The sequence below is a fragment of the Acanthopagrus latus genome, chromosome 2, assembly GCF_904848185.1.
Source record: "Acanthopagrus latus isolate v.2019 chromosome 2, fAcaLat1.1, whole genome shotgun sequence".
Taxonomy (NCBI): Eukaryota; Metazoa; Chordata; class Actinopteri; order Spariformes; family Sparidae; genus Acanthopagrus; species Acanthopagrus latus.
In genome coordinates this window covers 30,824,773-30,843,949 of record NC_051040.1, presented here as the reverse complement: position 1 = coordinate 30,843,949, position 19,177 = coordinate 30,824,773, and the positions used below count along the sequence as shown (strand labels likewise).

Below are 19,177 nucleotides of genomic sequence, written 5' to 3'. Positions count from 1 at the left end.
CAGTGATGTATAAGATGAACAGGAAAGGAGACTGTTCAGTCCCCTGTGGAGCTCCTGTATCACTAACCACCACATCAGACAGAACACTGCCCATACGGACAAACTGTGGCCTGCCTGTCAGTAGTCAGTAATCCAGGAGATCACTGTTTCGTCTACACCCATCACCTGTAGCTTCTCCCCCAGTAGCAGTGGCTGAATGGCGTTAAAAGCACTGGAGAAATCAAAGAATGTGATTCTCACAGTGCCTCCTCCACCATCCAGGTGTGAATGGGCTTGTTGTGGCAGGTAGATGACAACGTCATCAACTCCCAAGTGGGGCTGGTAAGCAAATTGCAGAGGGTCTTGCAGGGCTCTCACCTGTAGTCTCTGGTGGGCCAAGACCAGTCTCTCCAGCACCTTCATCACGTAAGATGTAAGGGCCATTGGTCAGTAGTCATTGAGGTCTGATGGTGTTGAATTCTTTGGCACAGGAACCAGGCAGGACATCTTCCAAAGCACTGGTATTCTCTCCTTACTCAGGTTCAGGTTGTACAGGTGTTGTAGGACAGAAGACAGCTGGCTGGTACATGTCTTCAGGATCCTGGGGCTGATACTGTCAGGGCCTGTGGCCTTCCGCTGGTGGAGTCTCTCCAGCTGTCTCCTAACCTGGCCTGCAGTCACAGTCATGCAGGGGAGGGTGTTGGTGTCTTGAGTGAAGGAGGAGGAGGAGGAGGAGGAGGAGGGGGAGGAGAGGTGCTGCACAGGGGGGTGAGAGGGGAGGAGAGGAAGCATATGGGGCAGTGAGGGTGTGTGGGGGTCTGGAGGTGTCAGGGAGATGACAGAAGGCTGTGAGCTGAACCTATTGAAGGAACTGTTCAGCTCCTTTGCCCTCTCCAAGCTGCCTGATGACTGTCTGCCGCTCACCTTACACCCAGTAATCTGCTTCATTCCAGTCCACACATCCCTCACATTGTTGTGCTGGAGTTTGGCCTCCAGCTTCCTCCTGTAGGTGTCTTTACAGGCCCTCAGCATAACCCCAAGTTCATGCTGCACTCTCCTCAGTTCTTTCCTGTCTCCAGACCTGAACGCCCTCTTCTTCTTGTTAAGAAGGGCTTTTGGGTCATTGGTGATCCAAGGCTTATTGTTAGGGAAACAGCGCAGGGTTGGCATGGTGGTGTGTTCACAGAACCTGATGTATTCTGTGATGCAGTCAGTCATGCTGTCTCCATGTGGCTCAACAAGTACATCCCAGTCTGTTGACTCAAAGCCGTCCTGTAGTGCATCAGCAGCCTCCTGAGTCTAGCTTCTCATGCTCGTAGTGTCGACAGGCTGCTGCTGAATGAGAGGGATATACTTAAGGGTCAGCAGATCCAGATTGTGGTCAGCTCTGCCAAGGGGGAGGAGAGCTGTGGGATTGTATGCATACTTAGCATTTGCATATAAAAGATCCAGTGTGTTATAGTCTCCGGTGGGACAGTCAACATACTGGTGAAATGTTGTGAGGGTTTTGTCCAGTGAGACGTGATTAAAATCCCCAGTGATGACAATAAATGCGTTACGATGCTGCATCTGTATCTGGGCAATAGCGGAGTGGATGACGTCACAGGCCACCGCTGCATCAGCTGAAGGAGGAACGTACACACTGATAATGATGGCGGACGTGAATTCCCGGGGCAGATAACAGGGTCGCATCCCCACAGTCAGCAATTCAATGTCCGGGGTACAGAGACGTTCCTTCATGTGAACATGTCCAGGATTACACCACCTCTCACTCACATAGAGTGCAATCCTTCCTCCTTTCTTCTCTCCGCTGCTTATCACATCCCTGTCCGCCCGAACAGTGCTGAAGCCAGGAACTGCCACACTGTGGTCCGGGATGTGAGAGTGAAGCCATGTCTCTGTGAAACACAACACACTGCGCTCATAATATTCCCTCTGAGTCTTTATCAGCGCAGCAATCTCGTCCAGCTTATTCCCTAGAGACGTCACGTTCCCCATGACGATCGCTGGTATAGCCAGTCTATGTCTCCTCCTCTTCGCCCTCCGTTTCACTCCCGCCCTGCAGCCCCAGCGTCTCCTCTGCAGCTCCTTCGGGACCTCAGGCCTTGCTCCGGGCAGCAGTGCAGGTTCACACAGCAGTGCACTCGATGCGCTCCTTACCCTCTGTTGCTAGGGCTAGCAGAAACATATAATAAGTGCCGCAAAAGTTCAAAAAAGGAAAGTGTCCATCCTCTCATGGTCAACGGAGAAGAGTTGCCATAACTCACAACAAAAATCAAAACAGAAATACAAAAAAACTATGAAAAACTTGGAAACCCACAGGAGCTGCTGCAACAGGCTGCCACCTAGTACGGCCATGGCAACCAAAATGTGACACATTTCATTTGACTTTTATTGCATATTACATTAACTCTGGACACATGCCCCACACTTGATCATTAGCACATAGTCAAAAACGGGTATTCCCACCATGTGCTTCGATGACAGCCTGACATCTTTGGCTCAAACTCTATGCTAGATGTTTAATATTGTTTTGCGGAATAGCGCTCCATTCTATGATGACAGGCATGTCAAGCATGTTGTGGAGTCATGTTGTCATCCATTAACATGAAGTTTGGGGAGTACTGGTGCCACTTGGGGATAGCGATGGGTTGGATGCTGTCCTGCAGTTATGACTGACCTGTGACTGTTCCATTGATAAAAAACAGATCAGGTTTATGTCCAGCAGTATTCCAGCACACACTGTTAAGCCACCTCCTCCAGCTCTAGGATCTGGGACCATATTGACGGCTGCATAGCACTAACCCTTGCTCCTGCTTTTGACAGTAAACATCACTGACAACATCTGCTGGATGGTCCGTTCATGATGCTTTTCATGCACGAAACTGGTGTTCTGATTTAGAGAGACCAGTCTGCTAATGACACTGAGGCACTTGGAGTTCATTAGCAAAATCAGTTTGCCCTACTCACTGTCTGGATATTCGACCAAAGCCAGGTGGCACTCCCACTCAGTCAGTTTACACTGGTTGACTGTAACTATTTATTATTAAACGACCACAATGGACACTCAGTCATTATTCAGCATCTTTTATAGGTCCAAAACAATCATTTTTGCTCAATAACAGCTTCAGCTATATTTTTGTGAGTTTTGATATTGTCTCCTCATCCGAGCTATAGCCCCACAACTGAGCTGAGGTGGTTACACAAACGAACAAAACAATTTTTCATTACCCAGGACATTGCAAATATATTGGGCCGGTTAAACCAAGAACACAATGAAAATTCATATTTATATTGGCAGGAGGGGAGCTAGTGACCTGTTGGCAGCAGGCAAGCAACAGAGTCCTGTGCTCTGCAACAAATCAAATACATTTAGTTGAACTTCATCAATTCTGTTGAGTGAAATTTCAGCCAGCGGACTATCAGAAGCTTCTGGATGGCTATCAAAAGTGCCTATTTGAGATGAAATGGATGAGTTACAAAAAAAGTCACCATCTAGATTTAACAAAGATACTAACCTGTGGTCGTGGACAAGATGTTTCAGAGGGGTCAAATTATTTGCTTGCATTAAGCACAGAAAACAATTAAGGAGATTGCTGAAAATCCTAAATGTGGAAAAGAACCATCCAATGCATTGTTAAAACTTGGAAGGAAAGTGGTGGACCATGATCTTTGAGGAAGAGATGTGCTCAAATAAAAGAAAGTCCAGAATGATTTTGATCAGAGATCACTTAAACATTTGTTGAAATCAACTTGTAAAAAATCAGTAGAACTCACAGCTATGATTAATAGTGAGGGTAAGAGCATTTCTACACATACAATGCGAATACAACTCAAGGGACTGGGACTTAACTGCTGTGTAGCCTTAAGAAAACCACTTATCAGTGAGGCTAATTTGAAAAAAGGGGCTTAATTTGCTAGGGACAAGATTGGACACTGGAGCAATAGAAAAAGGTCATGTGGTCTGATGAATCCAGAAGTATCCTGTTCCAAGGTGATGGGGTCTCTCTTCTCACAGGGTGAGAACAGAGGCAGATGAAGTGATATGTAGTGCCTTCCATACAAACTTGTGGGGGCAGTGTTATGATCTGGGGTTGCTTCAGTTGGGCTTTTCTAGGTTCAGCAATGTTAAATGCCCCAAAAATTTGGCCCGTTGACTACCTGAATACACTGAATGACCAGCTTTTTCAATCAGTGGATTTTTTTCTCCCCTGATGACAATACCACAATCCATCAGGCTCAAAATATGAAAGACTGATTCAGGGAGCATCAAAAATCATCTTCACAGATGGATTGGCACATCTCAGAGTCCTTTAATGATTCTTTGAATTAATGCAACTCTGGATGAAAATTAGAGGTGGGTAAAAATATGGATTTATCAGTGCATTGCAATATATTTTTTCCCAATTCAATATCGATTCAGAAAATCCTCTGAATCGATTCAGGCAAGCAGCGGCCCCCGACCACCCACCATTTAGTTCTCAGTCCCCACCTCCAGCAGCTGGAAGCGCCTTGCCCGCGACCTCGCTCGAGGGTCAGAGGGTGATGCGCCGCGAAAACACCATTGGAGCTGCGGAGGCGGGTAGCCGATGTCTGGCGCACCGCTCTTTCGTAGACTATAAACTCCCAGTGCAGCCTGTGTCACCCTGGCTGCTGTACCGTACTCCCGCAGGTAGCACTCTACCGGGGAGAGAGGGGGGGTACAGTATCTTTCTGTCAGATAAAAATTTACCATGCAGTCCCAGAAACAATGGCATTATCTCAGCTTAACTATGGTTGCACTATTTTATATCTAAACACATCTTGTGCCTTTGTTTACATTTCAATTCGAACTAGAACTTCCTAGAGGAAAGATGTATAATCTAAGATTACTTTATTGAATATAAAAATTATCAACAGGTACTCTAATGAATTATGTGTTACTACTTATTACTGAATTGATATCGAAGCATTTAAATCAATATTGAATCAAATTGCAACTTAAAGAATTAAAATCAACAATACCCAGCCCTAATGGAATTGAATGTTGTTACGCTGAATAAAGTCTTCTCCAGCACATCCCAAAGATTCTCAATGGGCCTAAGGACTGGACTCTGGTTGCTAATCCACTGCCAGGCTTGTATTGTGCGCAGTAGTCATGATTGGTGCGAGCGAGCATTCTGCACACGCGCGAGCAGGAGAAAGTATTTCGAGCGGACTCTGTGCACGCTCGAGCTGTTTTTCTCCTGGCAGGCCACAATATTGCGCCAGGGGGCAGAGATGCAGGATAAAAAATGCGCACGCGGATGTTTGATTTTTCGCGTATGAATGTTTTATTGCATTCGCACGCGATTTATGGCAGTATTCTATGCCCATAGAGAATGTGTCGAATTGGCAATATTATGAAAATAATTAATTAATTGATAAAAAAAAAAAAAGCGGGAAGGCGTGAATTGAAGCACTGACCATCTCAACCAGCTGCTATTATAATACAGGATTGTGCAAAATAATCACCAATGCTGCTTAGTTAAAATCAATAGTATTTATTGAAGCTTTTCTTCAAAAACACAAACCACCTACTTTAACAAATAACAGTTGTTTTCAACAACTAGCAACATCAAAACATAAGCAAGCCAAACACATAAATGTGTGTGTGTGTGTGTGTGTGTGTGTGTGTGTGTGTGTGTGTGTGTGTCAGGCAGTCCCTTATATAAATTACAAAGATGGCCAAACATGGCTTGGAGGTCATGTTCGGCTGGTTTGTGCAGCATTCCTCTATGAATCCAAAACAATTATAATGAATGTTCGAACAAAACGAAAGTAAAACAAAAACAGTCTCTGTCTCGTCCAGTGAGGAGGGAACTGAAGTTAGCCCAAGCAAAATGAAAAAAGTTTCTCAGTGTTACACCCTTACAGTAGCGGTTGTATGAAACCAGAAACCAGAGTCTCTTCACAACATAAACTCCCAGGGAATACAATGTGCAGTGAGGTCTCCAGACCTTTAAACTCAAAGTGAGATCATTGTGATCCTAGAGGAGTTTCCGGGCTCACAGCCAGTAGGGATCGGGTGAAAGTTATGTGGGCAGGTCATAACCCCAAGCTAGGCAGTAAGGCCCTAGTAGTTAGACTTCTGACTTCTCCAAAGGCCTTCTCTTTGTTTGAGGCCATAGGGGGGCACAAGGCCCAACACATTTAATATTCCTGATGCGAGAAGGAGGCACTTGACTGTTACAGAATATTGGCATTGGCAGTACTGGCAATCTTGTTCAGGCTGGTAAGCTTACAAAATGTGTGAACTTTTGGGCAGATTTTTGACCATGCACAGTGGAGTTACAACAATTTTTAAAGTGAGTCATCCACCTTGTCGTACTTCCAGCTTTTAATCACTTTTCATCATGCGATCATGGGCAAAACCTATTAAACAGGTGCATTTTCACCATGTACGAGGTGTTAGAAAGTTTCAAAGCCAGTGATTTAATGTTACAAATTCTGTTGAGACTGGTATTTGTTTGACCTCTCTGCTCTGACTTTGGTTTCAATGATAACTATAAAAGAAAAGACACATAGTTTTTTGTCCTGACTTCACTGGAAACTGTAAAGCCCATCAAAAAATGTTAATATTTAACAGCCTATTCCCATGCCATGAACTCAGAACTGTTGAAGCTGACTCCCAGTTAATAGCACCACCATTGCTGTGCTCTTTTAATCCGATCTGTGTCTGTATTTCTGACGAAATACCACGAAAAGGTAATCAAGTAGCTGGTTGTCGAAACCCCAAAACACTTGAGTTATAACGTCTGCAAATCTGCAAAACATAAGTGGCCTGTTGTTCGTGTACCATGTCGTTTAAGCACAGAGGCATTTTGTGTCTCTAAGGACTGTCGTTATCGAGGTCTTTTGTATTGAAGATATAGAGTTAAAGTAGGGTTAAATTTCATGAAGCAGGATCAGTAGATCATTAAAGTTAACCACAAACTGGACCATAATACAGCTTGATGAAAACTACTTGGCCAGAGGTAATCTTACATTACCAGTAACTTTAATTTCTTACTGATTTTGATCAGATCGACAGAATCAACCTTGTAGTGCTACCAATTATAGTTGCAAACATGTTTGATTAAAATTGTGTGTAAGCATGGATGGGCAGTGTTTCCTGTAGGATGGCCAAGTTCCCTGCAAATGACACTGCAACAACCAGGTGCTCTTTCAAGCTTGTACAAAGCAGCGGTATAAATATACAATATACAATAAAGAAGTGATCACATCACAATCAATGTGTTTATACGAGGGACATAATCTCTCTCTCTCTCTCTCTCTTTCTCTCTCTCTCTCTCTCTCTCTCTTTCTCTCTCTCTCTCTGTCACACATTCTCTCGCTCTCCCTCTCTGTCACTCTTTCCTTTGCAAAACATGTGCAATTGACATGAGATGGAAGGGGTAGAGCAAGGGGAGTTCATCCACTTGGCCCGCCTAAGTAAAGTGTATGTGTGGGAAACACTGGTGAAACAAGACAATAATGTCTGTGATGTGCTGGCCTGAATACATTTACAAGGTTAAATTTCCAGTCCTGCAGTGTAATGTGCGTCTAGCCTTAGGCATACACAAAGCATAATAGGTCCCTGTTCAAAATGAATTTTTTAAAATTAAAAACAAATGGACAGTTAGCTGGTTAGTCTATTGATCCTGCTTTTTGAATTTACCCCTCAGGTGAGTTGACAGTAGGAGAGATTTTAAATCACTCCTTCCAAGTCCTAATTGACATCTCTCACAAAGGTAGGTTCCTTCAACTATATTACCACAGTTGACATTATGTATTAATGATGTATTGACATTTCCAGTTACCCAGCTAAACAGCCAAGAAGCATATAGGGTACTCTATTGCTGTTTTGGATGGTAGTACAAGGTTAACAAGCCTTAAATTTACTCTTGTCTGTCTTTATTAACACAGATGCCAACAACGTTCACAATTCAGCCCCATCAACACCAGTCACCAACTCAGCAGCCATCACCTCGGCCGTGAACCGCTGTGGCAATACCAGCAACCCTGTCACTATCGCTGCTCAGATGAACATCGCCACCAGCACGGTCAACATCACATCACCGGTCAACCTGCAGCACCCTGTCACCATCACTGGCCCTGTGAACTTGGCCTCTGTCAATATCCCTACAACAGCACATATGAATATTGCCCACCCAGTGGCCATCACCACTTCCATGCCCATGAATATTACTGGGCCACTCAACATTGCCATGAGGCCAATGGATAGCATGCCTTTTCTATCCCAAGTTCTGCCCTCCTCCCCTCCTTGGTAGAGCTTTTTTGGACCACATGGTGCCGAGGTTGTTTTAACTGCCTAATAATGGATGAGCTTGTCAAATCTTAGTATAATGGCCCTCTTAATGGGTAGATAGTGTTTTAAACTTTAAAATGTGATAACTAATGTTTTACAACCACATACAGAACCACTATTTATTGTGGATAAATTGATCAATATTTAATTTTTAATGTTTCAGATACCCATAACCATCATAGAAAATGAATTGTTTGGCTTACGGTCAGTCATTGTAGAGTGTAGGGCTACATATTACCTGAGATACAGTTGGCTTTCCTTCAAAGAAATCATCCTTACTGTTGTAAGGATGGGCAATATGGATAAACTCTTACGTCATAGACAGTGTTGGGGGACAACATGTTACAAAGTATCACATTACTGTAATGACATTACATTTGTCTGTAGCAGTAACTCAAACCATTAAAGCTCCTAAATTGAGTAATCACACTACAGTTACTAATAACAGTTGTGTCCTTACTTGCAGTAATAAGTAATAACATACGCTCTTCAATCGGTTGTTTGCACTGAAGAGATTCCAGTGGTTTGTGAAATTCAGACTGAGGGCGAAAGGCATGGAGGCAATAGAGGGAAGTTACTTATCGTTGCTGCACGTGTCTGTTCAAGTACAGGGGTACAGCCTCCTGCAAAGGAAAGAAAACCCTTGTTTATATGACCATGTATCACTTTGTATCATAAATCACTTCCTGCCCTCTATCTGCACTTTGCACCATTAACAATGACATGACATCATATGTCATTCAAAACTACCAGAAAAGGTTTAAGAGACACCTTTTTTTTGAGTATGTTTGGCATGTTAAATCCAATTCATAAGACCTTTAAAGAGCATAAAAGAAAGATCTTGGAGGTAGATGTTTAAAGGTAGATATTTTGTGCAGGTACTGATTAAATAACTAAAATTTTTGGCCAAAGATCTTCAAAGTATAGCGTTTCCTCCTGAATGTTATATTATTAGAAAATATATAAACATTTATTTAACAACATCATGGGATACAAATTATCCTTTTGAGACCCAGTTATTTAAATTAGCAACTCCAGCCACCTACTTCATCACCCTTTTGTACTAACACTACTGAAAATGGTGGTGGTGATTGTGATGGTACAGGTACTGTCGTTCACACGTACATAGAAAGTTGCATCTTCCCTATTAATTGTTGCAATAATGGTTCAAACTTTTCATATGTGATAATGTATATATTCATGTTAAATTGCTTGAACTGGAAGTTGATCACACCAGCAGGTGTCATGGCATTTTCATGACAAACCAAAATAGTATTTTCTTCCACTTGACAGGTTTTGAAATTATGGGGCAGTTACTACAATATCATATTCATCCATATTGTGGTTCCATTTAGTCCTTGCTCATCCTTTTTTCAAAACTTGAGAAGTTTGTTTTCCAATGCTCACTGCAGCAGTAATGGTAGGAAACACATTATATGCTGTGGAAATGCAAAACATCCACCTTTGTCAACCTCTTTTTGGCCATTGAAGGATAATGTTGGTATTGTAAAGGTGACCAGTTGATTTTCTCAATTGTATATCCGACTTCAAACATGGATGATGTATGATACCTGACAATATCTTCGGCATTATTTTAAAACTCCTTAAATGGATGTTTATTGCTGGAGTCTTTCTTGAATGCTTCCTCTTAAGGCAGTTGTTTTCATTTTTTTCTGTTGGACGTTAGAGGACTCATGATTTGATAGTATATATATTTAAAAGTTTAATTGCAACAAACAAAGCTTCCATTTTTGTGCAGGGTGAATGATATTGTGAATCTCACTGATTGTTCAGCGGCTGCTTGCATCAACCATGAACTCCCCCCATTTCTATATTTTAAAACAGCTAGAAACTTGTTACTGTGGGAACATTTATAGGATTCAATTCGACTTTTTTTTGACAGTTTTGTATTGCTATATATCAGGACATAACACTTGAAGGTGTAGTCTTGTACTGGGGAGGTGAAACATACACTTGGCATCATCAGCCCAGTGCGGCAGAAATTTGCATCTCCATTATGACAGGGATATCTGCTTGAAGTTACGTCTTTAACTACTGATGTGTTTGTCTTGAGGAGTGGTCAAAGAAGAGGCTGTAAAATCCACAGGAAAATAGCTGCTACTAAAGAATAACTGCTAACAAAGCTCGACTAATTCAGTTATAAACATAGTTTAATCTTCTCTAAATGCTAACAATAACGATCCCCCATTATTTTGCTGTGTAAAAGCTTTTATTTTGAAACGGCAAAATCAGGAAATGTTGGTGACTCCTGAAAACAGCTAATTATGAACATGAAACTTCAGATTCAGCTAGAAGCAATAAAACTACCGAGAGCTGAAGACAAAGACTTGAATGTCTATGCTCTGGTTTTCTGCACAGGCATAAAGTGAGTCTCATGGGATTGTCTGAGAAAGGTGGTGTCACAGTTGCCAGATTTCAGCACGCTTGGACACAGACTGGGCATGCTTTGGCCTCACTTCGTAGATTGGCCCTCTTCGATGTGACTCAGCACAACTAGTCGCACTCAAAGTGGTAATGGCAACAGAAATTGCCATGGCCAGATTGCCATTTGAAAGGTCCCACCAACAGCTGATGACTGTACTGCAAAAAGCAGTCCGACAGTTGACTTCGGTGGTATGTAAAATGTGTGGGGCTGTATACTTTAGCAGGTAAATGATCCCATCACTTTCTGAGGTATCAGCGAAAAGACTTTGTTTACTATTTTACACACATCAGTTCTTTGTAAATTTGAACCACTTTTATTATCCTTTCAAATGGAGCAGTGGCAGCCTTTCTCTGTTTATCACAGGACCTCTGATGTGGCCGTCCATCCAGGAGAGGTCAGAGCAAAGAGCAGAGACTAATTAAAGGGCAAGGCTGGTTTCATTTTCTTTTTATTGTCAACAAATCCCATAAAACGCCTAAAAAACAGAAAATTATCCTACTAACCAGTATGTGTTAGAATAGCTTATGCTGTTAATACAATACTACTGCTGTCCAAAAAATGTTGAAAGCAGATTCACAGAATTGGACAGAATTCTTTCAGAATAAACACTGATGATGTCATTCCCATTTTAGTGAACATGTTGCAAAGCACAGCAGTACTGCTTTTATTTGATTTTGTGTTCATTTTTGGAAAACATCAGCATTCTAACAATATACCACTGTGACATAGTATATCACTGTGACATTGTGCAAGAACAACAATTGCTTCTGGGTGGAAAACTGGCTATATATTTGCATTGTGGAGATATGTGAAATAGGCAAATTTGTTGAAATAGGTAATTTTTAGCCATGACTTTAACATTTAAAGATATTTAGTAAAATATGGTGACCCAACCTATCTGAGTGTGCTCATATGATATCTGTGTTGCTTTGCACCTTAACATCTACCCAGCAGAGACAAATCAGAATAACTGCTAGTTTGAGCTCAAGCTGTCATTTTCTGTAGTCTGTGGCCTAGCAGGTAAATTAGGTCTCCAAACTAAGATAAGCAAAATCTTATTATTGATGAGATATGAAAGCATCAAACATTCATTTTAGATAAATGTATAGACTTTATAAAGATTATATATCAAAGTACAATTAAATAGAATGTGAGCTGATGCAGGGATTTCTTTATAAGTTATTAGAAACAAATGAGTGATGTGATTTGTATATATCATGCTGTAAATACACAGATCTTCTCAGCAGGATAGATTTGTAGTTATTTTACAATATGATAAAGACACTCGAACTCATTTCCTTTTCTTTAGATCTCACTGGTATATCCCAAAGTGTTATGTTAGTTACTTTGTTTTTTCTTTGTGATCACAAAGGAAGCTTATTTTTTCTGTGCAAAGCTCAGGTGTACCCAAAAGGGCACAGTGTCAGTGGGTGAGACTAGTAATATACATGTTGCTAGGCAACATTAAGGTTGAAAACTTGGAACCATGTTGACCTTGCCTTCAAAAGTTACAACCCCTCACTTTAACTTGTGTTGTATACATGTTGCTTTGGAAGAATCAGACTTTTTGTAGTGGCAACCACAGAGGTGAACATTGACGGGGCCAGAATACAACTCATCATTGAAACATTGGAGACATCATTTGGAACCAAAACCAAATAAATGTTTAATTTCGCCCTCACCTAGTGTGGAGCCAAAAAGGGGATCAATTCTCAACTGCTGTAGAAAAATGATGGTGCATGGTAGACCCCCATGGAAACCCCCAGACTCCCGCTATAGATATAAAAGACTTATTTCTAAAGTAACAAAAAACAACAATTCTTAGTTTAGGTGATTGTACACTAATGAAACCATGAATATTATCCTAAATCCCCCTAAATCAAACACACTGCACCTTAAAAAGATATTGGATGTGTCACCCATTGCAAAAAGCACCCACTGTTCACTGTGCCTAGAACTTTCTTTGGTATTAGTTGTGGAACTTTCCTGTTGCACCCAACAATGGAGTATTTAATACATAATTTGTGTGTGGTAAAAGTACAGTTAAGATCAGAAGTTGACGTACAAGTTTGAAGTTATTAAAAGTATTTTTTGTTAACTAATCCACAGATGTCTTGTCAAGAAATGACATATTTTTAAATGATTTTCCTGCTGCAGTCCCACACTCAGCTTGGAACACTGTCTGTTCATTTAGTACAGCAGCTTGATCAGGGATGTTGTAGTAGAGACAGGTCTCTGTAAGGATGTTGGCAGTGATTGTCTCAAAATCTGCTGATTGTAATCCACAACCCCCACTTTCTTCTCCAATGTTGATGAATGTGTTCCTGCCATAAGTACTGCAATATAGCAGAAACAATAACCCCTAATACATTAATAACAACATCAAAATTATGAATTGATTTCTGTGTGTGCCACAGTTGCCATAGCATCAATGCGTGTTACAGGTCATGGTAATTCTAAGTGCTGTATTGTAGGCAACTGGACTGGACGTGTCTCAGTTTCTTGAAGACTTTTCACCTCTCATTCAAGAGGCTTCAATAAACAGTATATTCCTTCCAATACACTGAGGCAGAAACTTGTCCACCCTAAGGACAAAACACCCATAAACAGAGAAATGTAGTTTATGCTGTTCAATGCAGCCAGGACTGTACAGATTTATACATTGGGGATCCAAAACACAGACACAACACAGGAAGGCCAACTCCTCAGGTCAAGACTCTGCTGTCTACTTACATCTGAACGATAAAAATCATTCCTTCGAGGACAACAATGTAAACATCTTGTCTAAAGAAGACAGATAGTTGGAAAGAGGAGTAAAGGAATCCTGCTATGACCCCCCACCTACAATGCAATACTGAGTTCCCTCCCCAGGCAGCTTAACAACCATTCACACAAGGGCTCACCTAAGCCTAACAACCCACATGAAGGCAGGTTTGACCAATGACCCACAAGCCACAACAACTCTGAAACTCACAAATCTGTAAGGGCTCTCCAGCACAGATTTTAAACCCTACAGTTAGTTAGAACCAAAGAAGACTCTTGGATGAGAGGTGAAACGTGTTCAAGAAACTGAAACACATGCAGTTGCCTAAGATACAGCTCTTTCATCATATTTGTTTGTACAAATAATTATATGCAAGTGTAAACATCAAGGTAGCCATCATACCCCTCAGAACGGCTCAGTCTTTATTTGCATTGTGCTGGTTCACAACAATAGTGATCTTATGATACTTTGTGAACTGAATAGGACTAGGCCATACTCCTGGATAAATGTATTTACAGTGACTCAACATTTCCCCAATGAGCAAGCACTTGGCAATGGTAGTAAAACTGCCTTTTAACAGGCATGCACTTCAGAGCAGAGCTAGTAGGTAGAGCAACCAGTAATAGTAATAACAGCTTTACTAATTGAGATATGAATATTACTAATACTAAAAGTACAATAATAATAGCTGTGATGGTGATGGTAGTAGGACCACAGCAGCAGGACCACCATCCATAGGAACCTGCAAGGCGAGAGAGCACAGAGACTTCGGGAAAAAAGACAAGTCAGTAATACGTACTAATGAGACATGAATGTGAATTTAAGATATGCTATTATGGGCTTTGTATGTGAGGACAGGGATTTAAAATTCTATTCTGGATTTTACAGGACGCCATTGCATAGAGCTGTAATCAGAGAAACATGTTCTCTAAAATGAGTTATGGTCAGGAAACATGTAGCAGCATTCTGGATCAGCTGGAGAGTCTTAACAGACTTATTGGCGCAGTCTGATAACAGAGAAATACAATAATCCAGCCCTGAGGTGACAAAAATGTATATGTATGTGGGAGTTAAAAGACAGATCCTGGTCAAAGATAACTCCCAGATTCCTTACTGTGGTGTTGAGGCAAGAGTTATGCCATCTAGAGTAGCTAGACATTAGATACTGTGTCTCTAAAATGTTTAGGGCCCACAAATAACCATAATACATGCCAGAAGTTTAGCTAACTGATAAGTGTCATCCGGCTTAATGAAGAAGTATATTTGTATACCATCTTCATAACAATGAAAATGAATGTGTTTACTAATGATATTCCCAAAAGGAAGTACAGTGAATAATACTAGTCTGAGCACAGAACCTTGTGGAAGCCTGTGACTAACTTTGGTATGCAATGAGGATCTACTGTTAAGCTGTACAAACAGATATCGGTCTGATAAATAGGACTTAATCCAGCTCAATGCAGTTCCTTTAATACCAGATGGACACCTTGATGACAGAGATGTCTATAACATAATAGCAGGTCTCCCATCATGCATTAACCCAAAGAGGATCAGGTACATGTCAGTCCTATAAATGAGTTTGAGATGATGCTGAATGCAGTTTCAGTGAAATTCAGTGTCATCGCAGAAAGGTTAAAGGTTTGTCACTGTATGTGTACCAGCCAGAGCTCCACAATCATATCTATTTTTGGGTCGGTGACTGAAAACATCTTAGAATATTTCAAAGAAAGAAGGTTGTATGAAATAACATCTGTAATGATCACAGTGTCTGTGTTCTGGAAGGCCATACCTGAAGATGGATTAAAAAGTCTTCAATCAAAACTCCTCCTGACTTCAAGCTACAGCCCTCTCTCGCTGTGACTTCTCTGAAGTATCCCAACCAACAGATCATCCTTATGGGAATAAGCCCAGATATTTGGCCAGTCTGCTACTTTATTGTGTGAATGACAACACTGTCCACCAAAGGTAATGCTTTAACATGGAATAGCATTATGATCTAAGAAAATGATTAATTTCCCATCTTTGTTTTTTATTTTCCAATGTTGCATGTGGGTGACTGAACGTATCCAGTGTAAGTTTGAGTTCAACAACAGTTATTAGAGGGCTAGTCTCTTTATTAAAACAAAACACTAAAAAAATGTTGTTTGTCCTTCTCCAATGGCCAAAAACAAGTCTGAAATACTTTACAAGACTTTTTCACAGGATAATTCCTCCGTCTGTAAATGTGCTGTATGATGGAATAGTTTTGTGAGGGAAACTTTCAACAGTTCAGATGGCTGAGGCCCCCACAGGTATGGCTGTCAAACTACTTTGTAATCACATTTTTTTTACTTTTTCATCAAATGATTGTGAATTTGTCATATACTACTTCAGGAACAGCATGGAAACATTAGATGACATTTTCATTTAAGTCAACGTCATGTAATTCTATCAGTGACAATTAACCATTTAGGTTAATTTTTTAATTTGAGTCCAGCCCAATGTGAAACCCACTTATTTGGCAAATAATGATTTGCAGAATCTTTTTATTTTTTTATTTGATCTGTGAGTGTTGTATGATGAATTTGGCAGATGTGAAGGCAAATGAATGTATATCTTTGTACAAACTAGTTCAGTTGACATGTTAGTTTTGACAGACATGCAAAGGAAAAAAAACTTTTATACGTCTTTTGTATTAGAACATTAACAATGGTATATAATTTTTGTAAATAGGAAGGCTACGCTTTCTGATTAGCAGGAAGTTAAAACATTCCTGCATTTTTTTTAAATGTATGTCTATTGAGAATAATATTGAAAATGTGTGCAATGTTTTATGTGCCTTTTATTTGCGTTTGTCTAAATAAAAGAAAAAAAACATGACTGTGAACTGTTAATGCTGATTGATTGTGGAAAAATAGGACTTAAACCACCTTTCTCATTCATTAGTTTGAAGATTAGGTAAGGTATCTGTAATATTTTTATACTTACACTGTTTTTTTCTGTGCAAAGTAAATTTACTCGTACTGCTCGCCTCTGAAGTTAAAAAAAAACTGCTTCATGTCAACCTTGATTATGGTACTGGCCTTTCTTGGGAGTTGGAAGAGTGCAGAGTCACAGCATGTTATGTCCTGGTTCCCAGTTGAGTGGGCGGAATATTATGCTGATAAATGTCTGGACAATTCCAAGGGTTTATAATTTAGGATTTTTTTGATTCACGAATGTTTCCTCATTTGTACATACCCAAACTTTATTTTAAGGGTACATTCATTAACATGTTTTGATATAATAGTAACTATTAAATAATAGTAAACTAATGTGTCAAGTAATCCACTTCTAGTGGTGTTCATGCGTCATTCAATGCCAGCTCCCCTAAGGTCTCCCAGTGCATGTCATGGATTTTCTTGAAAAGATTGTTAGAACATCTATTAAATTCGATGCGTGCGTGCGTGTGCGCATACATGTGTTTCTCCGGCTCACTCCACCTGCCCCTCACCCCCTCATTAGTCTTGTTTGTATTTGAGCCCTTGTCCTCCATGCTATCTTTGTCAGTTCATCCTGTGTTATCCCAGTGTTTCACCTAAGCCACTTCCAGTCTCCTACATTGTCTCCCGTGGTGTACTTTGCTTTTGTTAGTACATTTTTGGTATTTGCAGTTCTTGTTTGTTTGGTTGATTCATTCTCTGGATTTCACCTTATAATGTAAAGCTCATTTTGTTCTCTATCCTGCCCCTCCTAGTGTTTTTGCATTTGGGTCCTCACAATATTTTTCTAAAACATAACAGAACAAACTGACCAGGAAATTTGGGACAATCTGTTTTTATGTCTAAGGAATAACACGGATGGTGTGGAGATGGTTGTTAAGCCCTGGTTGCGGGAAGCTCCAGGTGTAGTAGAACTCTTGTCTGGGTGGCTAAGCCAGACATGGACATGAACAAATTTTTTAGTTAGAAATTATTATTATTATTTATTGAGAAATAAATTACATGAACAGAGGAAAACTCTGGATTTTAGTTTTGTTGGCATGGAATGACCATGTTAGCTAATTTAGTACTTAATAGTTCAACAGTAACAAGGACACTTGTTACAAGGACATCTTAACATTACTTAATGGAATAATAACCATTAGCTAAGACTGAATTAATAGTTAACCAATGTACCAAACAAATAATTAACGTATGTGTTCATGTTGTTTTAAGCTGTTAACCCATACATTTTTTAAATAGTTTCTTTACGGTAACAACAATAATGTAAGAGTAAATTAACATTAAGTAAACAAGTAAAAAAGAAATGTCCCCTTCTCACCTTGATTGATTTCCACCTGTCTGCAATTATTCAAACCTTGAGAGGATTAGGTCACTCCCCTTTATCTACCACAGATGCTATACATATCAAGGACAGCAGGAGGAGACATTCAACCATACATGTCCATAAATACTATCAAAATAATCAAGTAACTACTCTTCCAACCCTAAAGGTAATTAATCAAACAATATCATAAAAGTATAACAGAATTAATCAAAATAAAGGAAAATGGCTCTTATAACTGCCAAGTACTCATTAACTCGTGTTAATTAACACATTAGTTCATACAGTATTTGATAGTTTATAAAGATTATATTAACAGCTGGGCAGTGGGGAACCTTCAGGGCCTTCTATGCCTTAAGAGAAGGCCTAAAAACATAAGAAATAATAATTTAGCTGGCTCATTCATTAGTTAGAACTTCACGAATCCCAGGGAAAGGCCAAGCTATGTGTTTTGGTGTGGAGAGTGGCGGGCAAATCGACCAATCACGGTTTGATTTCAAGTGGGCGGGAATAAAACGAAAGATTGTAGGCCTTCATGAAGTCTGAACATCTAATCTCTGCATGGTGGTGAAAGCAGTTGAGAGACAGAGTTAAATGGCCGAAGACGAGAGTGACGTTGTGGCTAGCTTGATAGCATCACCTTTTTCAAGGCGGCCTTCCACAGAAAAACTTCAAGTAATAAAAAAAACGGAAGACCTACTCCAGAACTGGAATTAAAAGAAAAGGTTAAGAAAGTGGAAAGGCATTTCAAGACCGAAAATGATCAGCGATATCCATGGATGACGGGCTTAAAGAAAACAAACAGGCTGTACTGCTGAAGTTGCTTACTTTTTACAACTGACAAGTCATCCACCTGGGTCAGCGGCAGATTTGTCAGCCTTACAAATCTGACAAATTCAGCCCACTGACATCAAGCTTCTGCGGCACACGTGTAAACGATGGTCAGTTTGAAAACTTTTGGGGACACAAGAGTTGATCTTCAGCTAGATGAGCAGCGCTGTAATTATACTACAGCCCACAACAACAAGGCCTGGTAGAACAGAGAGAGATAACTGAAATGTCTCATCAATGTCGTCACATTTCTTGAAAAGCAAGAGCTGGCATTTCAAGGACATGATGAGAGTAAAGATTCTGAAAACAAGGGGAACTATTTGGAGCTGCTTAAGTTTTTGGCTGGGTATGACAGCCCTCTGTTCTGTCATCTGGATTTGGCCACTGTTTTCATCGGCACCTCCAGCAAAACTCAGAATGATCTGATTCAATTGGTGGCAGATGTAATGACCGAAGCAATGAGGGAGGAGGTGAGGAACATCCCTTTTGTCTCCGTTATGGTAGATGGGACAACTGACGTAAGTAACACTGCTCAGTATGTCAT

At 40.5% G+C, this 19,177-nt stretch overlaps 1 protein-coding gene across 2 annotated transcripts in view; it reads left to right on the top strand.

Annotated features, from left to right (window-relative positions):
* Positions 1–16,384, top strand: part of LOC119031465 (vascular endothelial zinc finger 1-like) — a 62,439-nt gene extending 46,055 nt beyond the window's left edge. The window contains exons 5-6 of one of the 2 annotated variants that reach the window (XM_037119966.1): positions 7,665–7,730; positions 7,906–16,384. In XM_037119966.1, coding sequence (XP_036975861.1) covers positions 7,665–7,730; positions 7,906–8,270 — 431 coding nt within the window. In that variant the 3' untranslated portion in view covers positions 8,271–16,384. The remainder of the gene's footprint in view (positions 1–7,664; positions 7,731–7,905) is intronic. The other variant, XM_037119974.1, reaches the window with a different exon arrangement.
* Positions 16,385–19,177: the final 2,793 nt, after the last annotated feature.